Source organism: Heterocephalus glaber, unplaced genomic scaffold, assembly GCF_053883595.1.
Source record: "Heterocephalus glaber isolate CG9 unplaced genomic scaffold, H.glaber_assembly_v1.0 deba00001761, whole genome shotgun sequence".
NCBI lineage: Eukaryota > Metazoa > Chordata > Mammalia > Rodentia > Bathyergidae > Heterocephalus > Heterocephalus glaber.
This window is the reverse complement of record NW_028258458.1, coordinates 2464037-2488421: the sequence shown is the minus strand read 5'-3', so window position 1 is coordinate 2488421 and position 24385 is coordinate 2464037. Positions and strand designations below refer to the sequence as shown.

At 57.0% G+C, this 24385-nt stretch overlaps 1 protein-coding gene across 2 annotated transcripts; it reads left to right on the top strand.

Annotated features, from left to right (window-relative positions):
- The first annotated feature begins 1677 nt into the window (after positions 1 to 1677).
- Slc25a42 (solute carrier family 25 member 42) lies at positions 1678 to 24365 on the top strand. 2 transcript variants are annotated; one of them, XM_087201972.1, is made up of 9 exons: positions 1678 to 1881; positions 13184 to 13197; positions 16270 to 16374; positions 18144 to 18249; positions 19177 to 19202; positions 19792 to 19958; positions 20325 to 20441; positions 20915 to 21066; positions 22734 to 24365. In XM_087201972.1, the coding sequence occupies exons 1-9, from the start codon at positions 1800 to 1802 to the stop codon at positions 23039 to 23041; spliced, it is 1077 nt and encodes a 358-aa protein (XP_087058098.1). In that variant the 5' UTR covers positions 1678 to 1799; the 3' UTR covers positions 23042 to 24365. The 2 variants fall into 2 exon arrangements, with proteins under 2 accessions (XP_087058098.1, XP_012924167.2); XM_013068713.3 differs by lacking the exon at positions 13184 to 13197 and having other exon boundaries at positions 1776 to 1891.
- The last annotated feature ends 20 nt before the right edge of the window (positions 24366 to 24385 follow it).

The following is a 24385-nucleotide window of genomic DNA, read 5'->3' as shown; positions in this document are numbered from 1 at the left end:
TCGCTAGTGTTCACGGATGCTTACTGTGGAGCGAACCTGTGTAAACCTTCACTTCCATTCCATTAATGCTCTCCTGGGTGATACTGGAAAACTGAGGCAGGGAGCTGGAGTCAGGTCCTAAAGGTCCTGTGGCCAGCAAGTAAACAAGAGCAAGGAGGCAAGTGTGGCCGTGCCTGCTTATAATCCTAGCTATTCAGGTGGCTGATGCAGGAGGACTGTAAGTTCAAGGGCAGCCCAAGCAACTTAGTGAGATCCTGTCTGAAAATACAATTTTAAAAAAGGGCTGAGAATGCATGAAACCCTGGGTTTCACCTCCAGCACCATGGGGAGGCGGGAAGAGGGCATTGACCAGACAGCCTTGGGGCCCTACCATCAAATGACACTCGCCCCACAGGCTTGGTTTTCTCATCTGCGAAGTGGGCACAGCCACCTCCACCTGGCAGAGAGGGTGTGGTTCAGCCGGGACCTGAGCAGCAGCCCCAGCCACCCCGGAGGACCATCAGGACTCCATGGTGGCCTATGGGCTAGTGACACCCACAGCATGAGCTGCGGTCAAGCCCTCCCAATTTGAAGTGTGGATCACACATTTAGCCCTGAAATGTGAGACCAGATTAAGCTCAGCGGCTTCCTCCCAAGATCCTCTGGTTCTGAACTTGACCTCCAGTGCCAGGCCGCACCTGGAGGAAATGAGGAGCCCTGGGCCTGCAGATGGAGGGAGAGCCCTGGCTGAGTCAGAGAGCACGCAGGGCTATACCCCAACCCATTGCCCTCTTTCCCAAGCGAGGAAGCCGAGGCTCACAAGCGCTTCGCCCAAGATTGTCCAGCGGACAGGTGACTGACTGGAGGAAGATTCTAACCCAGGTCTCTTGGCCCCCAGCCAGGAGCTGTCTGTCGTCTATGACCCTGTTTCAGTTATTCCCAGGTTGGGCAACCAGGGTGCTGTGTGAGCGTGCGCAAGGGGCTCGGCCTCTGTTCTGGTTCCTGTAAAGGGTGTGAGTGGTCACCCTGACCTCAGGATGGTGGGGAAGATTCAGTGACTTCACCAAAGGCTCTAGCAGGGATGTCCCTGGGTTGCGTGAGAGTCAAGACGTGAGCTCAGCGAAGTCACACACGCTCGAGTCGGACCCCACCTCCTGTTCCCACATCTGCGCGCCACGGGAGCCGAGTGCCCTCCGCCTCGAGCTCCTGGGCCTGGTGGCATTTGCAGGGGAAGAGTGAGGAGGGAGGGAGAGAGGAGCTGGAGGACTAGCCGAGTCCTGCTGCAATGGTCCAAATTCATGGCCAGATCAGGAGGCCCGCGTCGGCCTGGATGGTCAGAGGGCGGTCTCAGGAGGACGCGCAGAGAGTCCCAGGCTAAACGGGCAGCAGCGCTGCTTGCCCAAATGCCCCTTGCACGCTTCGGCCCTGCCGGGGGCGCACCACCCACGACTGCTGCGATTCGCCAACGGGCCTGTCCGTCTTTGGATTCGCAGCCAATCACTGTTGTCCTCCAGGCTACTCCCTTCGTTCCTCCTACTCAGCCCCAGCTGTCCAACCACCTTCCTTGGAGTCCCGCCCCTTCCCCCCCGCCATTGGTCGACAGGGCTGCCCGTTTTCTGCTTAAACTCCAATCCTCTCCTTCCTTGAGGCCCTGCCTCCCAGGTTCTCGCGCCCTGCGGGAACACTTGAGGGAAACAGAACCTCTGCCAGGAGCCCCGCCTTCATCCGTCGACGATTGGCTGCAGGAGCTGCCCGTCTGCTCCAGACCCACCAATTCCTGCCAGCATCTGCGCCGATTGTTCAGAGGGCTGCTAATCGGAATGCAGCCTGGACCCCTCCCAGGGCGCGCGCCGGGCGTTCGCGAGGCGGGGCTGTGGCGGCTGGAGCAGGCGGCGGCGACGCGTCCCGGCAGGTGAGCGGGACGCAGGGACGCGGCGCGGGGGCCGCGCTGTCAGCCCAAGCCGAGGCGTGGCGCAAGTCTTGTCGCGGGCCCCGGGGCGGGGGCCGGGACACGGGAGAAGGGGCGCGACAGCTGCGTGGCGGGGGCAGAGAGGTTAAAGTGTCCCTGACCCCCACCCTCACATGTGGTAGCCCCGGGGCTTCCCTCGGCACCCTGACACCTTGTCCCGGCACCCGAGATCGTCCTCCTCGCTGACACCCCACGCGCCTTGGATTAATCCCTCCCCCGCTATCTGACACCCACACCTGAACCTGGGTCATGGACCCCCATCACTGGAGACTGTCCCTGTCCGTGACAACCCCACTTCTTGCGCTGTGACCCCACCCCACCTCAGGATCCTTGATCCATCCTACATGCGGGGTTGTGACCCCTCTCTCAAGGCTCCCTTACCTTCCTTACCTGGGCCAGTTCCTCTCCCCTCGCCGACCTTCCTCAGGGCCAGGTCTGTGTCTCCCCGTTCAGCAACCTGGGTGCCTTCGGTGCCACCCAACCGCTCTGTGCCTCTGACACCCTCTCCTCCCCTCTTTACCCACCCCCACCTGTCCCCCACCTGGAGCTTTCTGTAGTCTGTGCCCGTCTGTCAAGATCCTCCCGTCCCCCAGGTGCCAACATGAACCCCAGCTCTGGTGTCTCACAATCCCGGCGTTCCCTTCCCAAACCAAAGCCCACTCCACTTTTATCTTCCCATTTATACCAGTGTCAGACAGTTATCAAGTCGTTGCCTGGCTTTAGAATAATCCATGAGCCAGACAAGACCAGAACCCCACCACCACCACCACACACACATTTTCCAGCAGCCACTTGAGAGATGGGGCAGAGGACACCCCTACCTGAGCCTCCCTGACCCTCTTCTGTGGACGCCTGCTTTTGCCATCTCTTCTGTTGGAGGGGGGGCAGCTGAGGAAAAAGCCACCCTGCCTCTGGGCTTCTCGGGAGTAGAGACTTTAATCTGGAAAGGCTTAGCTGGAAGGGGTAGCCCCTGGGTGGCTGCCCGAGCCTGCATCTCCCAGCCCCAGGCGGGAGCAGAGGTGCTGTGAGGACAGAGGGATCAACATCTGGGTGCTGCTCCTGGGAGGAGATGGGTCGCTGTGGCCTGTGAGTGCGCTGAAGCCAGCAAGAGACACTTGGGCAGGGCAGGGGGGTGAGCCGTTTCCCCACTTACTGTTGAACTGAGAGGCTGGAGCCTGGTGTAGTGCTGGGAATAACGATTCTGCTGGAACTTTTCATGTCCCCTGAGTGATTTGCATATGCACGGCAGAGGAGGAGGCCTTGTTGTTGAAAAGCAGTAATGTTTTCTGTAAGGCTTGCTGGGTGCTGGCTGGCTGGCTCCCCTTGCATTGATGGTACCGGAAAGTTCCACAGGCTCGAGTCACCTTCAGGTTCTGCTGTGCACACGGAAGCCCTTGGGATTTTCCGTCCAACTTCAAGAGACGTAGGTGGGGTGTGTGTATGCATATAGGAGTCTCTATTGCACGCATGTGTCTATATGTGCAGATGTACATGTTATATGCACATACATGATGTGTGTGTGTATGTGTAGTGAAACGTTCTCTGTTTTGTGGTTCTGGGGATGGATCCCAGGACCTTGTGAATACAAGCCAAGCACTCTACCCATGAGCCACAACCCCAGCCCTTTGTGGTTAAACTTTGACAATATAATTGATGTAGATAGTTAGAAAAAAACACCCCAGCAAAACTGTGCAAAAGGGCATACACTTAAAAAAAACAAGCAAGGCTGGGTATGATGGCCCAAACATGTAACCCCAGCTACTCTGGAGGCTGAGGCAGGAGGATTGGGAGTTTGAGGCAGGCCTGGACAACTTAGCAGGACCCTGTCTCAAAGTAAAAATTTTTAAAGGGCTGAGGGGTACCTCTGATAGACTATTCCTGGGTTTGATCCCCAGTACAAGGTGTGTGGGGACCAAGGAGGCCTCTCCCTACCTGAACCTTGTCCTTTTCTGGATGTTCCCTTCTGAATACTTTGTAGATTTTCCCTCTAGAGGCCGCGTGTCTGGGCTAGGGCTTGGGTATATATCTCCATTTTTTTTTTTTTCCTGTACTGGGGAATGAACTCAGGGCCTTCATATTCAGCTACGTCCCCATCCTTTTTTTATTTTGAGACAGGGTCTTGCTGAGTCACTAAATTGCCCAGGCTGGGCTCAAACTTGCAACCCTCCTGCCTCAGCCTCCCGAATGTTGGGATCACAGATGTTGTTACTCTGTCCAGCTGTCTCTGTCTCTTGAACCACTGCATGGACTGGGGTGGCATTCAGAGCTAGAGCACTTGCCTAACGTGTGAGGTCCTGAGTTCCACATGCAGCACTGCCCCCCAAAATATTAAGCCTCTTTTTTGTTTGTTGTTTATTTCTTTTGAGACAGAGTCTCACTATGTAGTTCAGGCTGGCCTTCAACTCATGGAGATCTTCCTGCCTCATCCCCCTGAGTGCTGGGATTATAGGTGTGCACCATTATTCCTGGCTTATTAAGCCACTTTTGCATTGAGTTTGATTGTACAGCCAGTCTCTTACCTATGGTTGTTTAAGCTGTCACCCATATTTTTGCTGTTACAAACTGAACTGGAGCAAACAGAGTCAGGTATTGGTAAATATATAAACATTCCCTGTCTTCATGGAGTTGAGGTCCAACTACAAAGCCTCCTGGGAGAGCCAGGTCCAGGGCATGTCCGCTGTGGGGTCACTTGTCTCTCTGTGCTGGGAAGGTGGCCGTCCATTTCCTCCTTGGCTTAGCTCTTATCAAGTTCCGATCTGTCCCATCTCTAGGTACAAACAGCAAGGACGTCCTCTTTTTTTCGGTACTGGGGATCAAACTCAGGTTCTTTTGCTTCGAGGCAGGGAGTGGAACCACTGAGCTAAATCCCCGGCCCAAGGAAGTCCTTTTGATCCTACCCCTCTCTTAGATGTTCTGGCTCATGGCTAGGGATCAAACATTAGACTTCTGTTTCTCTTCCACAATCAGGATAAAGTTCACGAGCTGGGGGTCCCTCTGCGGGCTCTGAGGGTAACCCTGAGTTTGGAGGGCCTCGCCAGAGAGGAAGCTAGGCTGTTGCCTGGAGTCCCAAGGGTGGAGGATGCTGGGATTTTTGTTCCAGGTACCTAAGGAGAAGGGTTAGCTGTTGTTCCTTTTTTCATGCTGCAGATGGAGCCCAGGGCCTTGTGCATAGTGGGCAAGTGCTCCACTGCTGAGCCGCAATCCCAGCCTGTTCTCCCCCAGTATTTTTCTCATCTCTTGTGTCTAGCAAAAGAAAGACCAGGAGCCAGGCATAGTGGCACATGTGTATAGTCCTATCTACCAGGAGGCTGAAGCAGGAAGATTACAAGTTCAAGGCCTGCCTGAGTAACTTCGGACCCTATCTCAAAGAAATAAAAAGGCCTCCAAGCGGGGCATGGTGGCACAATCCTATAATTCCAGCACTCAAGAGGCTGAAGCAGGAAGATTACTATGAGTTTGAGGCCAGGCTGGGCGACATAGCAAGACCCTGTCTCAAAAACCAAAAAATAAGGGGCTGGGGATTTAGCTCAGTGGTTTTGCCACCTGCTGTGCAAGCACAAGGACCCGAGTTCATCCCCGGTACCCCCCCCCAAAAAAAAACCCCCAAAATAAATAGAAAGGCCTCAGGGGTAAAGTTCATGCCCTAGTTCCACAACACACACACCCACACCCACACACAAAAGGCTTGGGCGTGGTGGCACAGTCCTATAATTCCAGCACTTAAGAGGCTGAAGCAGGAAGATTGCTATGAGTTTGAGGCCAGGCTGGGCTACATAGCAAGACCCTGTCTCAAAAACCAAAAAATAAATAGAAAGGCCTCAGGGGTAAAGTTCATTCCCTAGTTCCACAACACACACACACACACACACACACACACACACACACACACACACACAAAAGGCAAAAGGCCTGGGCTTGGTGGCACGTGTTTGTCATCCCAGCTCTCTAGAAGCTGAGGCAGGAGGATTTCCAGGAGTTCAAGACCAGCCTGGATTACACAGGGAGAGCCTGTCTCAAATAAACAACCAAACATTTTAAAAAGAAAAAGACAAGAGTACAGGATGAGATGAGGTCAGCCAGATGTTTGGGGGCTGGGGGCTGCTAGGTCAGCCCTTGTTGTGCTGCTCACCTTTTGGCCCCTCTCTTTCATCCTGGCACTGGACAGGAGGCGAGGATTACCAAGTAGATCCGAACTCCCCACTTGTTTGGGTTTTGCAAGTCAGCTCTCTAAGCACCACGTTGCATTTAGGGCCGGAGTGCAGCTCAGGGATGAGCAGTACTCAGCTTGCGCCAGGCCCTGGGGTCCGTGCCCGGCTCTGCAAAAAAGAAAAGAAAGAAAAAAGAAGAAGAGAGAGAAGCATTGAATTTTAAAGTGTAAAACAGTTCCTAAAATATGTATTGTGTGCGCGGGACAAGAAAGCAGGTACAAGAATAAAGCTAACCGCCAGGTCAAGCTATAGGACAGTGTCCCTCTGTGACCCTCCCTGGTCACCGCACTATTTTTAAAATATGCTGTCAGTTTATTTTCTTTGCTGGGCACCTTTTGCTGTGACTGTCTTGAGTCTGGTGCTGAGTGCTTCGATTGTAGGAGCTGAACAGAGTTCTGTGGAGGCAAAGAGGGAGCAAAGAAGGAGATGGGCGAGGGGTGAGAACCTAGTCACACAGCTTTTCGTCTAGTCAAATCGTCCTGATTCTTTTTTTATTTTTATGGGGAGGATGTTGTGATAGCGTCTGGTCTCAGACTCTCAGCGATCCTCCTGCCTCAGCCTCCTGAGTGCTGGGATTACAGGCCTGTGCCACTGAGCCTGGATAATTGTTCTATTTCATTATTACTGTTGCTGACCTCTTTCCATGCCTAATTTATAAAGTGAAGAGAAGGCCGGGGCTGGGGTGCAGGAGAGGGGTCTGCCAGGAACTGAGGGGCCCTGTGCCAATGCCCACGAGAGACATAGGAAGCTGGCAGATGCCAGAGACTTCCAGGGAGGACTTGGGGGTGAAGGGGCCGAAGCCCAGGGCCTGGCGATTGCAGATTGTAAGGCTCCCAGGATGTGGTGTCCCCTCAGGGGGCAGCGCTCCCGGCAAGTGCCACTGCTGTTGCCCCATCTCTGGGTCACATGCCCTTGCCATGGGAAGGAGTGAGGAAGTGAAGACAGTTGTCCCTCAGGACTCACATGGGGATACTTCCAAGACCCCTCACTCAGCTCCTCCTATAAAACAGCACAGTGTCCTTTTACTTTGTGTTTGAGGAGGGTCTCTCTGTGCAGGCCAGGCTGACCTTGAGCTCACTATGTAGCCCAGGCTGGTCTCGAACTCAGGATGATCCTCCTGTCTCAACCTCCCCAGTGCTGGAATTAGCCCCTAAAATAGCATAGTGTGGGCTGGAGATTTAGCTCAGTGGTTTTGCCGCCTGCTGCGCAAGCGCAAGGACCCGAGTTCGATCCCCAGTACCAAAAGAAATAAAATAGCATAGTGTTTGTATAGAACCTCCAGGTGGCTAGAGGTGCGTGATACTTGCAAACCTACTGAGTTGTTAAGCTGTATTGTTTGTGTAAATTCCACAAGTGCAGGACAGACACAGTGTTTCTCTTTCACATTTTTCTCCCCAGGGTATCTGCAGGTCCCTAGACCTGCTAGCTGCCTGGGTCTCTGGCTCTTCTGACCCAGGGAGCCTACGGTGGGGCTCAGGAGACTTGCGCAAATGATCTCCAAGATAGTTTTTGCATACTGAGGCTGGAACCCAGGGCTTCACACTGAGCTCCACTCCCAGCCCTTTTTGTTATTTTTCTTTTGAGACGGGGTCTTGCTAAGTTGCCCAGGCTGGGCTCAAACTTGAGGTCCTCCTGCCTCAGCCTCCTGAGTGCTGGGATGACTGGCATGTGCTGCTGCCCCTGGCTTCATCCTAGCGCCTGCCACAAGTGTCCCTGGAAACACTAGCCTAAAAGGTGCAGGGCTGGGCGACAAGGGATCCGGTTACCTTGCCTCTCTGCTGCTGTGAGGGAATTGCAGGGCGGGACGCCAGCTTGGGTCACCACCCAAGGCATGGCCCACTGCCACCTAGGCCTTGGCACTGAAGCTGGTCTGGCACAGAGACGGGTGGGGAGCCTCACGCTGGGGCTGGGGCACAGCATGCAGAAGCAGATTGACAGATAGCACGGCAGCCCGGGGAGGAATGGCGGCCGTGGGACAGCCAGGGACACAGACAGGAGTGGGTTAGAGTCAGGCGGTGCCATCCGCTGTGAAAAGCAGCAACCCCACTGGGAGCTGGCTGGTGGGCATGGGTGTTTTCTACCTAGTGGTTCTTGGGTAAGCAGTGGGGCGATGCCAGCCAGGGACCCTCAGGCTAGTGGCAGAGGCAAGTGGTAAGTGACCTGTCACAGTGCATCAGAGAACCACTGAATGCTCACTGCAGGGCAGAACAGCTAACTTTAGGGGAAAGTGAGGCTGGAACATTTAGGATGGGCTTTGAAGGATGCAGAGGAGTTTGCCAGCATGGGAAAATCCAGCCAAAGCAGAATATAGCATACCCTGGGGATTTAGTCATCTAGCACAAAAGTTGTGTTTTTTTTTTTTTTTTTTTTTTTGGTACCAGGGATCAAACTCGGGACCTTGTGCTTGCGAGGCAGGCACCGGAACCACTGAGCTAAATCCCTGGCCCTCGCACAAAAGTTTGAAGGACAAGAAGGTGCAGAGTGCTACACTGGGCCTCATGTGGAAAGAACACAGGCCTGGCCAGACACAGTGGTGCATGTATCTGGGAGGCTGAGGCCGGAGGATGGCACGTTCAAGGCCAGCCCGGGCAACTTGGACACCTAGAATGCATCTCTAAAGGAAAAATAAAAAAGGGCTGAGGCTATAGCTCACTGTGAAGGCCCTGGGTTCGATCCCAGTGCCACAAAACAAAGGAAAAAAACCCTTAGAGTTCAGCGTGAAGACGGGGTCTTGAAGCGCACCCTCCATGAAGTCCCGTCCCTGTGGGTGGCGCAGACCCCATCAGGGCCACTGGTGACAGCCTTAGAGGCAGGAGGACAGTGCCTGTCTCTCAGGACATGAGCGAGGGTGGGCAGGCGTCCAGCCAGGGCTGCAGCTCGGCCGTCTCCAGGTTGGTCTGCAGGGCGCCCCCAGACCCCGCCCGGGACAGCGGCCAGGGGCAGCCGCCAGCCTGTGTCGGGGCACTGCCACCAGGTGAGACCACTCGGCCGCGGGCGGAAGTCGGAGCAGGCAGCAGCCTTCATCGACGGCAGGGCAGATTGGAGCGAGTGAGCTGGCTTCCGGGGCAGACCGGCGCCCACCGGGAGAGCTCCCGAGGGAGGGCGCGCGAGCGCACGGTGCGGTGTCCGCCACTGAGGGCTCGGGTGTGGGTGTGTGTGTGCTCTGCTCAGCGCGAGCGCAAGCTCCGTCCTCCGCCCGCCCGCCCGCGAGAGAAGGCGAACTCACGTTCAGCCTCCTGGGTTCCAGGGGGTTGGGTTGTTCTTGGTGGGGCGGTGCTGGGCACGGAATCCAGGACTTTGGCACGCTAGGCGAAAGCCCTGTCCCTGAGCCGCCCACCCCCTAGTAAGTCATCGTGGCCGCATTGCTCCCCCGCCCCCTAGCCGTGTGACGCTGGAGCCCGTGGGCTAGCGCCACCCTCGCACCCTGCCACCCCCCCTTCCCACGGCTGGCCCTGGCGTCCCGTCCAGAATGCGCTGACACTGTTGGTGCCCGTGCAGGGTCCCTGAGAGGGCCACGACGGCTGGCCAGGTGCCTGTGTCCCCACTGCCCCTCCCTTGGGCTTGTGGTGCCCTCAGAGCTCAGTCTTTGGGTCCAGTTCCCCAAACCCAGGAGTGTGAGCTCTCACTGCCTGCGGGTCACTTGAGTCACTGGGAGTGGACAGGGACAGCCCTACCATATGCCCGGCACCTCTGCTGTTGGCACTCAGGGACTCCACTGGCTCGGAAAGGTGATCCTGGCCTCTTTATATTTTTGTTTATTTATTTTTGTGTGTGCCATTCTAGGAATTGAACCCATGGCCTTCACGCTGAATTATATCTCCAGGCCATTTTTAAACTTTTTTTTTTTTTTGGTACCAGGGATCGAACTCAGGTCCTTGCGCTTTTGAGGCAGGCGGCGGAACCACTGAGCTAAATCCCCAGCCCTAATCTTTTTTTTTTTTTTTAAGTTTGAGGCAGGGTCTCCCTAAGTCTCAGAGTTGCCCAGGCTGGGCCGGAACTTGCAGTCCTCCTGCCTCAGTCTCCCAGAGTGGCGGGATTACAGGCGTTCATTAGCCCCCTGGCTCCCACCAGCTGCCTTGCACTTGAACTTTCTCAGCGTGCAGGTCAGTGGCCTTACAGACTTTTACTTTCTTGTACAACCTGCCTGTCCCTTACTCTTCTTACACAACTGAAAGTGAACCTGTTAGACCCGCTCCCTCCCACCCCTGAAGCCTTCAGCGAGCCCTGCTCTGCTTCCTGCCTGACTCTGTTGTGGGGTCTCTTAGAGCCTCAGCTTGCTTGGTTTGTCATGGTGCTGGGGTGGAACCCAGGGCCTCTGGACGCCAGGCAAGGGCCCCCCCAGGGAGCTGGCCCGGCCCTTCCCATACTGGGAGTCTTTGAATTCCTCACAATACCTAATGCAATCAAAATGCAGCATGAGAAACATTACATTGTTTAGGGAACTGACCAGAAACAGGCCGGTGCCTGTTCAGGACAGATGCATTCCTCCCCACTCTCAGGCCGAGCACTTGGAGCACGTTTTTCTTGTTTATTTGCAGTACTGGGATGGAAGGTGCGTCCTTCTGTCTGCTAGGAAGGTTCTGTACCACAGAGCCACACCCAGGCCTTTGCATTTTCATTTTTTATTTTGAGACAGTCCTGCTAAACTGGTTTCAAAATTGAGATTGTCCTGCCTCAGCCTCTTGAGTGCTGGGATTCCAGGTGTGCACCACCATGCCAGGCTTCTGAGTTGTATGTGAAATACCAGTGAGTTATGTTTAGACTTGAGTCCCTTTCCTGAGATATCATGGGTCTGCAAACAGACCAGAATCCACATTCCTTCTGATCTTGTGCAGTTTGGAGAAAAGCTGCTGAACTTATATGAATCAGTGACTAAAAATAAACAGGGCACAAGAGACAGCTGGGCCTTCGGACAAACCCTGAGTGCTGTCACCCTCCCGCCCGCTCCCCCAGAGCCAGCCAGTCCCCGGGCACACAGCAGGACAGGGCGACACCTGGCCGCCCCCCTTTACCCAGCAGGTCCTGGTGGCCTGGGAGGAGCCCGGGTCCTCAGGGACTCGATGTGATCCGCAGATCCCACTCCTTTCCCCGTACTTGATTCACCTCTGCATGTCTTATGACCCCCAGTGCGGTACAAACGCTCTGCAAATAGAAGTTAAACTTCATTGTTCCGGGAACAGTGACAGGGAGAAAGCCTGCACATGTTCGATACAGATGCAAACAAACCTGGGGGGTGGTTTGTACTCGCTTGGCCAGCGCTCAGCCATGGAGCTGCATCCCCAGCCCTCAGCCCTCAGCCCTCAGCCGTGGGTTTTTATTTACTTTCTAGAGCCACGCCCCATGATGTCGCCCACGTGACCTGGTTTGTGCTGTTGGGAACTTGGGGTGGGGTCGAATCAGAATCTGGGGTGCAGGTGGCAGGGCGTGCCCGGGCTGTGTCCGCTGTCCCTGTCCATCTGTGTGTCTGCCATCCCGGCCTGGTTCTCCCCTCTGGCTCCGCTCTTGCGCACAGGTGTCTGCCCTCCGCGAGGACGTGGCCAGCTCAGGCTGAAGGGGGCCGTTAGGTTTGTAAGTTGTGCAAGGCCTGGCGTGTCCTCTGCTCCCGGGCGCGGCTTCCGCGGCCCCAGCTGCAGTTCCCGGGCCGGCCGAATCTCCTGTGTGCCAGGCAGCCCTGCGGAGGCAGCCTTGGCAGGGAGGGGTGGTCAGGCCCTGGCTTGTGCCGGACCCTGCCAAACGCCTGGCTCTCCTTTCTCACTCACGGACCCAGGCGCTTCTCACATCCGTTCCTGTCCTGTCCGGTCCTGTCCGGCTGCTCCGAGTTGCCTTCAAGAGCAACCATTTCTCCTGCCCACAACTTGGTTGTTTCTTTGGTTTCAGCTGTCCATGTGTCCGTATGTGTGTTGCTGGGAACAGACCCAGGGCTTTGCACATGCTCAGCAAGCGCTCTGCCACTGAGCTACACCCCGGCCCTTTTTATTTCATTTTAAGACAGGGTCTCACTAAGTTGCCCAGGCTGGCTTCAAACTCACAACCTCCTACTTCAGCCTCCCGTGTGCTGGGATGACAGGCGTGCACCATTACATCCGGCTCTTGAGGAATTTTTTCTTTTCCTGACTTTTTATTTGGGAATAACTTTACTAGGAACTGATTAAGCTCCCCTGGCTCCCCATTTTCTGTGTGTTCTCTCTCGGGCCCAGCACCCCCGCTGCACACAGTTCTGCTGCCTGCTTAGCTCTTGCAGTTTGGGGTGCTGCCTTGGGGCTTGCTGGTGGTCTGTGACCTGGGCTGGCTGGGGCAGAGCTCCTTGGCTGTTTGGTGCCAAATCTCCCACAAGTGTCTCCTGACATCTCAGGGTCACCATGAGACTGCATCCTGAGGGGCGGGAGCCTCAGCCCCAGGCCATGGGGTCCAGGCTTCCGGTGTCTGCCCCTCCTCAGCGGGTCAGGTTTCTCCCTGCAGGGGGAGTTATTGGTGTCCTGTGAAGAGATCCCCACAATATTTCCCCCTGGTTCTATGAAGTGGTGGAAATATATGGTGAATATTTAAGTGTGAAAAGTTTATTACAGCTGGGGATTTAGCTCAGTGGTTTTGCTGCTTGGCTTGAAAGCGCAAGGACTGGAGTTCGATCCCTGGTACCAAAAAAAAAAAAAAAGTTTATTACAGCACAAGATGCATAGCCAGGAGTCCCCTGGAGAACCTGGCTTCAAACACACTTGTGGGACGGCCTCTTTCGAACTGTCGCCGAAGTCCGCTTTACTGAGCATCTGCGAGGCTCGAAAAGAACTCAGTGGGCGCATCCAGAAAGGCACCTCCTAGAAACACCACAGTGTCCTCCCTCAGCCACCTTATGCACCAGATCTGGCACTGTGCAACTTTGGCTCGTCCCCAGAGTCACAGTGACCAGGAAATGTGAGCATTTTGAATCCATTCAGGACACCAAGGCAGCCAGGACAGCGCAGCTAGACACTCATGAAAGAGGATGCCAGAGGGGCTGCAGGAAGTGGCCAGGATGATGTTCAAAGTGCAGGGGGTGGGGCTGGGGTCTCCTACTGTGACACATAGCCATGTGTCTCTTAACATTCAGACATTCCATTGGGGATGGTGGTGCACACCTGTAATCCCAGTGCTTGGGAGGCTGAGGCAGGAGGATTGCCTTGAGCCGGAGGCCAGCCTGTGCTACACAGTGAGTTCAAGGCCAGCCTGAACTGCATAGTGAGACCCTGTCTCAAAAAACCAAAGAAACAAAAATGCAAACAAACAAAGAAACCCAAAACACCCAAACCTCCTGGCCTCGATTCCTGTATTCCTACTTATTAATGAAATCAAGTGTGTCTTTATAAATTTATTTGTTCTAAGAGTTTTGTACACGTGTGCTGAATGTTTTCCCTTTAAAATTTTTTTTTAAAATGATACTAGGAAGCTGGGTGTGGTGGCGAATTCCTTTAATCCTACACTCGGGAGGCTGAGGCAGGAGGATTGCTATGAGTTTGAGGCCACCCTGGACTACACAGCCAGAACCTGTTTCAAAAACTAAAAAGAAATTTATACCTTCAATGAATTTTTCTTTTCTTTTTTTTTGTATTCAATGTTTTTTATTTTTTTGGTACCAGGGATCAAACTTGGGACCTTGTGCTTACGAGGCAGGTGCCAGAACCACTGAGCTAAATCCCTGGCCCCTTTTTGTATTCAGTGTGTTTTTCAATCATCCCTTGTAGCATCCATCTGCCCGTGGCTTTTTGTAAAATCTTTATTGGGCCAGGGATGTAGCTCAGTGGTGCTGCACCTGCCTGGCAATGCCAAGGTCCTGAGTTCAATTCCTGGCACCTCCAAAAAAGGAAAGAAAAATAATCTTTGTGTGTGTGTGTGTGTGTGTGTGTGTGTGTATATATATATTTTTTTTTTTTCGGGGTTGAACCCAGGACCTGCACACTGAGCTATATCCCTGGCCCTTTTCTGAATTTTGACACAGGGTCTCACTAACTTAGCTTTTGCCCAGGCTGAGGCTTGAGTGTTGGTGTCGTAGGAGTACATCACCAAGCCCAACTCTCTCTAAGTTTTTATGACATTTATTTGCAGCTTTGTTTTCCTTGGCAGGGATGGGGATAAACCCAGAGGCTCACACATCCTGGGCCAGTGCTCTACCACCGTGCTCCATCCCCAGACCTTTTAAAATTTTATTTTGAAACAAGGTCTCACTAAGTTGCCTAGGCTGGCCTTGAACTTGCAGTCCTCCTGCCTCAGCTTCCTAAATCACTTGAGATTACAAGCATGTACCACCAGGCCAGCAATTCCATAGTTCCTTAAGGGACTGGGGAGTAGCTCAGGGGTGAACGCTTGCCTGGCATGCACGAGGCCCTGGGGTCCCACCCCAGCACCACATAAAAACAAACACACACAGATTTTCTATCCTGTGGTTCTGGCACTGGTGCTGAGCCCAGGCTCTGGAAAAAGTCAGGGTAGCAGGGCCAGGCTGAGCAGGTGGTTATCCCAGGCACGACATCCTGGCCCCTCCTAGCTTCCCCATGTGTCTCTTCTAAGGACACTCAGTTATTGGCTGGGATGGGCCCCCTAATCCACGATGACTGTTGCAAGAGCTTCACTCAGTGACACTGGCAAAGGCCCTTTTCCAAATGTCAGACTCGTGGTCCATGCCAGTCATCCCGGAACTTGGGAGGCTGAGCCAGGAGGATTGCAAGTTTGACCCCAGCCTGACCAACTTAGTGAGACCCTGTCTTACAGTTAGGGATCAAAAAGCGGTGTGGGAGGAGCTCAGTGTGAAGGCCCTGGGTACCACACAGAAAGGGGAGCAGGGGAAGAGTGAGGGTCCCAGAGGCCCCTTCTCCAGTGACCTAACTTCCACCTCCCAAGGGGCCTCCTGGCAGGCACCTTCCCAGGGCGCACTCCCTGGCCCTGCCCTTGACCTTCGTCTTGCCCTGTGGAGCAGGGAGCCCGCAGGAACGCGCAGCAGGCGACATTGCCTGCTGACCACAAGCCAGCTCCTCCGACACCCTCGGCTGGGCCTCGTGTCTCTGGCCCCCGTTCACCCGCTGCTGAGACAGCAGTTGGCTGAAGCCTTCCTCAGGACGACCTCGGTACAGAGGGCACCACCTTGCAGACCTGGGCACCTTCCACACCAGGCACTGGCAATCTAGTGCCATGCACACCTGTGTGTCCAATCCCAGGGCACTGCCGGCATCCAGTGTTGGCTGGCATTGAGTGGTGTGTGCACTGGGGACAGGGTGGGGTAAGACAGACCCAGGGCATGCCCCGGGGCTGAAAGGCAGCCAGCAGCTGGTCTGTAGCACCTGCTTGCTGTTTGAGAGGTTTTATTTATTTTTTTGGTTCTCTTTGCGACAGGGTCTCCCTGTGTAGCCCAGGCTGGCCTCAGACTTTCAGTCCTCCTGCCTCAGCCTTGCAGATGCTGGGATGACAAGCGTGTGCTGCCGTGTCCAGCTGTTTTCTTAGGATATTATACTCTGGCGTGGATGCCCTGGGAGTGGCTCTGTGCATCCTTCTAGTTCATTTTAAGTTTTTAGACATTTTACTTATTTTTAGTTTTGGGTGCTGGCAGCCGAGCCCAGAGCCTCATGTCTGCTGGGCCCTGCTCTGCCACTGAACTGCGCCCAGCCTGCTCGCTGGACGCTTGAAGTGTGGGTCCAGGGACCTGGAGAGTTTGCTCCGGTGCTGTGTCCCCTTTCCTCTGGGTCTCTAGGCCAGGAGGCCAAGCTGCTCAGGGGCTCAGCAGGGAGAGTCAGCGAGGGTCCCCCGGGGGCCCCCAATCTGGCCAGGTGGTGACAGATGCCTCCCCAGACCTCAGCCCCGGCCATGCTGCCAAAGACACGGTAGACGTCCAGCCCGTCCCACATCCACCACCTACAGCGGTGTCTGCCCTGCTGGTACCAGGTTAGAAACACGGCTGTCATGGTCAGGTGCGAGAAGTGACAGGAACGGCCTGTGTAGGTGAGGCAGCCGGCCGCCTGGCACAGTGGCATCAGCTTGGCAAGGGTGTCTCTGCCCAACAGGGAGGCCAAAGCCAGGCCAGGCTGGTGATCCCAAGTGGCCTGGCAGGGGAGGTGGTGCCCAGGGTCCCAGCTCACAACCCCTCTCCCCCAGGACGGAGGCGCCGCCCTGCAGGAGCCGCCCGGCATGGGTAGTGGAGTGAAGGAAGCCTCCGTGCGCCTGCGCGAGGACGCCGACGCCATCCTGCCCTCCCCCAAGGCAAGTCCCCGCCTGCCTGCCTGCCCTGTACCCCTGCATCCTTGGCACCCAGCATGCGCATTTTCACCTCCACTCCGCGCTGGCCGCCCCAACACCACACGGTCATGGAGTGGGGGATACTAGCCGCCCTCTTCCATCAAAAGCCCCACGGTGACATGAATCCAGACATCGGGCAAGAAGGCAAAGACCCCTGTGGTCCCAGCACTCAGGAGGCTGAGACAGGAGGATCACAAGTTTGGACCCAGCCGGGACAACTTAGTGACTCAGCAATATTCTGTCTGAAGACAAAAAAAAATTTTTTTCAAAGTGCTGAGGATGTAGCTCGGTTCAGAGGCCTTGAGTTCCATCCCCAGTACTAGGAAAAACAAAACAGGTGTCCTGTTCACTGAGGGGCCAGGACACCCGCCCCCAGGTTCCTTGGCGGGACTGGAAACACAGGCCCGCCCAGCCCCACAGCCCCACACCAGGGCTGGAGCGCAGCCCCACCCGCCCTGCCCTCCGGCAGCTGGCAAAGTCCAGGAATCAAAGGCTGAGCCAGTGTCATCCTCCGGCTCCTCGCCTTTCACCCGGTTCCTGATGGCACCTGGGGCAGCGGGGAGGGAGGGGAAGGCACAGTGGCCTGGGGAGGCCCGCTTTGGGCAGCAGTGTCCACTTAGAGGCCTGCACAGCAGGATGTAGAGATGGTGTGGCCACAGCCTTCAAGCTGCTCAACAGGGGGCAGGGCCTGCAGGACGCACATGCAGCCATTGTCCCCTGACTGGGAAGGCTGAGGCAGGAGGATCACTTGAGCCAGAGAGCCCACAGAGCACCACCTAGTGTTAAAAAAAGAATCTGAGCGTCTTTCGTGTTTGGGGCCAGCTTGGGAGCCACAAGTAGGTCACCATGACCGACAGCTACTGAAGTGGCCCCCTCTGCTCACCTGAGCTGCACCACCCCAGCGAAAACTGCAGTCACTGAGGAGCTGAAGCAATGCCTGAAGGAGGCAGCTGCCACCATCATGAGGTTGCCTCACCACTCATTCCCAGCAGGGCTGGCAGCTGCCTCGGGATAAAGGTCAGGAACACTGTGTTCCTGACCCACAGTTCGAAACCTGCATGCCCGGCACCTGCCAACACTCAGGGAAGGGATGTCATCTCATCCCAGCACTCCGGGAGGCTGAGGCAGGAGGATGACAAGTTTGAGCCCAGGCTATGTAACTAGGTAACTTAGCAAGACCCTATTTCAAAATTTAAATGGGGGGGGGCGGACATGGTGGCACACACCTGTGATCTCAACACTCGGGAGGCTGAGGCAGGAAGATCGCCAGGAGTTCAAGGCCAGCCTGGACTACGTAGTGAGACCCCGTCTCAAAGAAAAACAATACAAAAAAGCCAGCTGGGTTGTAGCTCAGTGTGAAGGCCTTGGGTTCAGTCCCCATTACTGAAACAACAAAGAACAGGGCCATGCTGACAGTCAGGTCTGCTCTCCTGCCACCCCTGCTCAGCCCCAGACCTCAGAGCCCCTTGGGCTTGGCTGTGAAATGTCTCAGTGGCACAGTCGGGCACGTGGGGTGGGCAGGAGCCAAGATTCTCCCGTGTGGGGTTGGTGGCCTCTCCCATCTGGTTTACACTCCCGGTTGTGGACCAGGAGCCTGAGGTGTGGCCGACAGAGGCCAGGGATGGACACCAGCGTCACCAGGGGCGCTGGCCGCGTCCTGGCATGCCCGGGACCAGCAGGACTACACCACTGACTGTCCCCACCCTGTGCTGACCCTACCCCGTCTCCTGCAGAGTGACCACCGGCAAGTGCTGAGCTCGCTGCTGTCCGGTGCCCTGGCCGGCGCGCTTGCCAAGACAGTGGTAGCCCCCCTGGACCGGACCAAGATCATCTTCCAAGGTACATGCTTGTCCTCTGTCCCTGCACAGAGAAGCTGCCACCCCACACACAGCCCCAGCGCCTCCATAAACTGTACTTGGAACCTCTGTCCTGCGGCTGCTGGCCCTAAGTGTGGTGAACCAGGCAGCCTGGTTCTGCCCCACCCCCCCGGGAGGGCCCTTCCTGCTGCTTCCAGCCTGGGGCTGGGGGGCCGGGTGGTCTGGGCTGGTGGCCACGTCTCTCCGAGAGGCTGTCTCCAAATGAAGTTCCCTTCGTGGGCACTGGGCTGATGCCATGGACATGACTTGGGAGGGGCTGCAGTTCAACCCCGAGCAGAAACCCTCTGGGGCCCTGTCTGTACCTAAACACTGTCAGCATCATGACGCCTCAGCCTGCTGCCACGGTCACCACTTCCGGTCCGGGGTCAGGCAGAGGACATCACAGGGCAGGCTGCAGACTCGAACCAGGGCCCCTGCATCGCCTCGACCAGTCCTCTGACCTCACTGAGCCTCATCTGTCAAATGGGGGCGCTATGGGCGCGGGAGAGGCAGGAGCTCCCTAGCCGCGAGGTGGGACCCACCGGCTTGGGAGCCAGGGCTGCGGCGCGTGCCCCCTGGTGGCTGGTGGCTGCAACCTTCCCCGCAGGTACAGGAAAGTCCAGGCAGGGTTTGGGGTGCTGAGTGTGGATCCCCCAGAGATCTGGCCTCACACAGCCCCTGCTGGAGACCCGAGCCGCCCTGGGGGTGCTGGGTATTGGCTCCATCCCCTCCCTGGGGACAAGGCTGGGGGTGGAGGAGGAAGAGGAGGTCGTGCTGGGGGTTCCCGAGCCACCCCCACGGCGCTGCCGCCAGACCTCGGTACTGTGGGGCACAGACGGGGGCTCCGTCTGTCTCAGAGTCCCTCTCATGGTTTGTTTGTGGTTTCTTCTTCTTCTTCTCTTTCCTCCAGTGTCTTCAAAAAGGTTCTCTGCCAAGGTGAGCTGCTGGGTCGGGCCTGGGCCTGGGCGGCGGGGAGGAGGGAGGGTGACAGCAAAGCTGCTTTTCCCTTCGGCCCCACCCCTGCTCCCAGAGCAGGCGTCCCCTGGACTTCGGGGACATGCAGCCTGGCCTTCCACCAGGGAATCCATGAGCGGTCCTAACACGTCCCTGGGGGTTGGGGGGCTGACAGTTCTAAACCCTGGTCTTCGTGTGTAATTTACTGTCAAATACAGCCAGGTGCTATCGGCTAAAGAACTCTGTTCCTTCTTTGGTACTGGGGATGGGACCCAGGGCCTTTGCACTAAGCTGCATCCACAGGCCTTTTTTTTTTCTTTCCATTTTTATTTTATTCACTAAGTTGCCCAGGCTGGCCTTCAACTCCTGATCCTCCTGCCTCAGCCTCCTAGAGTGCTGTGCGCTCTACCAGACACCAACAGAATGCCGTGTGCAGAGCTCCTGCCCGCCTGGCAAACCTGGCTTGGGGCGCTCGCTGGGAGGGTCCAGGGTCACAGGGTCTGGGAGGGACCCAGCGCGGGAGGCAAGCTGGTCGGAAACGGGTGGAAGGATGACCTCCTCCTCCCCGCAGGAGGCCTTCCGGCTGCTCTACTTCACCTACCTCAACGAGGGCTTCCTCAGCCTCTGGCGCGGGAACTCGGCCACCATGGTGCGCGTGGTGCCCTACGCCGCGATCCAGTTCAGCGCGCACGAGGAGTACAAGCGCATCCTGGGCAGCTACTACGGCTTCCGCGGAGAGTGAGCGCCCCCCCACCCCGGCAGGGCTCCCCCAACAGGGCCCGCCCTTCTCCCCAACTTCAGGGGCGGGGTGGCGGGACATGCCCCGCCCTCTCGTTGGGCCACGCCCCCACCGGGACTCCAGATCCTGAAGGCCCCGCCCCCCAGCCCCAACACCCAGGCTGTGGGCTGCTGTCCCCCAGGCCTTAGGGAGAATATGCGCTTATGTAACAAGGCCGGGGGAGGAGCCCTGAGCCCTGGGACCCTCAGTCACCCTCCGGGGAGACCTCGCCCACTGCGGGGGGCAGCGCGGGCTGGAATGGGGGTGCATCCGTCCGAGCGGGGCTTCTGCGCACCCCAGCGCCCTGGTCTCCTCTCCCCGCCCAGGGCCCTGCCCCCGTGGCCTCGCCTCCTCGCGGGCGCACTGGCGGGAACCACGGCCGCTTCGCTCACCTACCCCCTGGACCTGGTCCGAGCCAGGATGGCGGTGACCCCGAAGGAAATGTGAGTCCTGCGAGGGCGGGGTCAAGGCCTCTGCGCCTGGGGCAGAGGAGGCTGCTGAGATCTGCGCCCCGACCCCACCTGGCCCCGCGGGCAGGCCTGGTATGCCTACTCCGGGCCTCTGTGCCCCCAGCCCCCCCACAGCCTTGGCTTCGAGCAAACCGAGGGTCTCCTTCTTGAGTTGGGCACAGATCCACTAAAAAAGGAGTAAGAAGAAAAGCCAGGCGGAGTGGCGCACACCTGGGAGGCTGAGGCAAGAGGATTCCAAGTTCAGATCCTCCCTAGATAACTTCGCAAGACCTTGCCTCAAAATAAATGAAAGGGGCTGAGGATGTGGCTCAGAGGGAGAGTGCCCCTGGGTTTGAGCCACCAAAAAAAAAGCATGGAAGCCAGACCCAGGCCCAGCTACTCCAGGAGTTGCCAGGAGTTAGCGAGTGGGTCGCTGCTTCCACCCGCTCAGCCCGCTGTCTCAGCAGGTACGGCAACATCTTCCATGTCTTTGCCCGCATCTCGCGAGAAGAGGGGCTGAAGACCCTGTACCATGGCTTCACACCCACCGTGCTGGGCGTTGTTCCGTACGCCGGGCTCAGCTTCTTCACCTACGAGACGCTGAAGAGCCTGCACCGAGGTGAGGAGTGGCCTTGGGGCCAGCGCCCAGCCAGGGCCACCGGATCTGGAGCCCCAGGGTCAGATCAAGAGAAGATACACTAGAGCCAGGGATTTAGCTCAGTGGTTTTACTGCCTGCTGCACAAGTGCAAGGACACAAGTTCAATCCCTGTACGCCCCCCCCCCAAAAAAAAGTTGAAAAAAAAAAAAAAAAAAAAAGAGAAGATACACTGCCCAGCCAGTGCTGGGGAGCCCTCTTCCAGCCTTAAAGGGCCTTTGGGGTGGGGGTTTTGTTTGGTTGTTTTTCTTGGCATTTTGAGACAGGGTCTCGCTGTGTAGTCCAGGCTGGCCTGGATCTTGCAATCCTCCTGCCTCAGCCTCTGAGTAGCCAGTATTGCAGTCAACACCACTGAACTTGGGCTTCATGCTGCATTTGAACAGCGACTTTGTAAAGGCCAGGGTGTCCCTAGAGCTCCGGTGGGCTCTTCCCCTCTGTGCACATGGGAAACCTTTAGTCTGCCTCATTTTTCTCGGTTCTTTGGGAGAGAACCTAAAATACCAGAAAGCACAAACTCTGACCGCCCATGTGAACAGGGTCGTATTTTGCCCTATTGGCCCTGTTGTTAGAGAACTGAAGTGTCTCGGGTAAAGTCAGTGCTGGGGGTCCCCTGGCTGCTCCTCTCCCTCCTGGGGGTGTGTCCTTAGGGTTTCCTTGGGAAACAGTGGCCACTCGGTTCTGTGGGGCTCTGTTTCCAGCCCTCCACGGTACCCCAGTCCCTGCATACCTAACTTGAGCTACAGCTGGCACCGAGTGGCTGTGTGGAGCTGCTTAGGGAGTGAGTCTGCACAGAAGTAAGTCTCCAGACCTTCAGAACCTGGGCAGTACTTTTAAAAATGTTTTCATTTAAAAAAAAAATATTTTCATTCTGTGGTCAGTGGACTCTGGTTTCACTTTCTGGAACAATAACTTTTGTTTTGTTTTGGCGCTGCTGGGGATGGAACCCAGGGCCCCACGAAGCTATGCCCACAGCCCCAGTAAGGTATTTTGAGAGAAACCATATTCACATAACTTTTATCACAGCATTTTGTTATAGTTCTGCTTATAATCCGTTATTGTGAATCTCTTCCTGTGCCTACTTTATACATTAAGCCTTATCATAAGGATGTATGTATAAGGGAAAACCCTATCATATTGCTGGGTGTGGTGGCAGCCCTTGGGAGGCTGAGGCAGGAGGATCCCAAGTACAAGGGCAGCCTGGGCAATTTAATGACCTTGCGTGACCCTGTCTCAAAAAACAAAAATAGGGCTGGAGGTGTAGCTCAGTACACAGTCCTTGGGCTTACCGCCCCCCCCCATATATCTGCATACGATTTGTTACTATCCATGGTTCCAGGTGTCCGTGGGTGTCTTGGGATATGTCCCTAAGGATACCCGGGGGGTCTCCTGCGCAAGTCCCATGAGTGCAGGTTTGTCACGGTTCGCCTTGATGAAAGTGCCTGGTGCCGGGCCGAGGTGTGGCTCAGTGAGGGCTGGCCTAGCGTGTGTGCCGTCCTTCCGGGCTTCCGTCCCCTGCCCGCTGAGGACATGGGCCCTGGGGGCGGGCACGCGGGCAGGAGGTGCCTGTGCAGGCGCATGTGCCCCGCCACGCCCTCTGGCGGCCGCTCACGCCCTCGCTCCTCGCCCGCAGAGTACGGTGGCGGCCGGCAGCCCTACCCCTTGGAGCGCATGATCTTCGGGGCCTGCGCGGGTCTCATCGGCCAGTCGGCCTCGTACCCGCTGGACGTGGTGCGGCGGCGCATGCAGACAGCCGGTGTCACGGGCCACACGCACGGCTCCATCCTGAGCACGCTGCAAGCCATCGTGCGCGAGGAGGGTGCGGTGCGCGGCCTCTACAAGGGACTGAGCATGAACTGGCTCAAGGGCCCCATCGCTGTGGGTATCAGCTTCACCACCTTCGACCTCATGCAGATCCTGCTGCGGCACCTGCGGAGCTAGGGACCGCTCAGTGCTGGAGCCCGCAGCCCCAGGGCGGAGTGGCCCGGAGTGCCAAGTGGTGTTGAGCGCATGCTGCCCGGGCACTGCCTCTCCCGGAGGTGTCGCCCTAGGCCCTGAGCCTGGGCTGGCACTGTGGCCTTTGAGATGCTGCTGATACTGGTGAGCCTGCACTGGGCGTGAAGCCTGCCTGTTCCTCCTCACCCTGACCCCGCGCGGGCCTGGCCGCCGGCCCCCCCAGGACAGCACAAGCCCCGCCCCGCCTGCCCCACCTTTGCAGCCTCTTCCCGGTGACAGCCCTGGTCCCCAAGCCTTCTCCCTGCTGAGAGCGGGGCCTCCTCATGGTCTAGTTTGTCCCTCCCCAGGAGGGGACCTCAGTGGCACTGCTGCTCGGGTCTGACCCCCACCTGGGGTGCTGCAGAACCGAACCACCCGTGGGTCCCCCGGGCCCTGCTTGAGTGGGCTCCTGCCGCAACTCGGAGCAGCTTAAGGTTCCCAAGAGGCGGTTTGAGCCCCATGAACGGAGGTCCCTGGTGGCCTTGACCATCCTGGGGTGGGAGCCCCCCAGTAGTGGGGTGGGGAGCATGTAACGTTCAGGGGGGCCCCAGCCAGCCCATCCTGGGGAAGTCCCAGGCCCTTCAGGTACCACAAGGAGCCCTTTCCTAAGGACGTCTGACTCTGTTGGCTTTGGTTGTGACTTCGTGAGCCCTGGGTCTGGCCCCCAAGGCTGCTGGGTGCCATCCTGCCCGGCCTGGGTGCCCTGGAAGGTCCTCGGAGCCAGGGGTCTGAGCAGTGGGCTGGTCCTGCGTGCACCTGCACCCAGACCTCCCTCCACAGTCCTGGGCCCTTCCTGGCTGCCCAGTGGCTGAGACCCCTTCAGTGCTGCTTGCATGTGTCCACCGCTGCCTGTCTCAGCTCCAGCCTGTCCCGAGGGGCCCAGGCAGTGGGGTGTCACCCACTCCTGGCCCGGCCCAGACTGGCCGGGAGGGACAGGGTACCATGGGCCGGGGACCGTGGCCCTGGAAGGTGAGGGTGCGGGAGCCGGGCCACCCCAGGCAGGTGACACCAGGCCGGTGGGCGGCAGTGCCCTGCCCTCCCTTGGGCCTCAGGGTGGGCAGGAGAGAGGAGCCCTGCAGGGTCCCCAGGACCTGCAGGCCCGTGTGCCTTCCTCAGGTGGCTCCCTGTGGCCACCCCTCCGCTGGTCACTGGGCCTGGTCTGGAGTTGTATTTTGATGCCATGAAGACACTTTGTTTATATATAATGTTTATATTTTAAAGGTTTGTGCCAAGAGAGTATATTTAATAAAAACCTAGATGACTTCTCCTGCTCAGGGCTCTTCTTGGGCT

Excerpts from the sequence above, each read along its gene's own strand:
- Slc25a42 (XM_087201972.1), top strand. The coding sequence starts at position 1,800 with ATGCAGCCTGGACCCCTCCCAGGGCGCGCGCCGGGCGTTCGCGAGGCG. Across the intron at positions 20,442-20,914 it reads GCGGTGACCCCGAAGGAAAT|GTACGGCAACATCTTCCATG; the intron begins GTGAGTCCTGCG and ends CTGTCTCAGCAG. Across the intron at positions 21,067-22,733 it reads GCTGAAGAGCCTGCACCGAG|AGTACGGTGGCGGCCGGCAG; the intron begins GTGAGGAGTGGC and ends CCTCGCCCGCAG.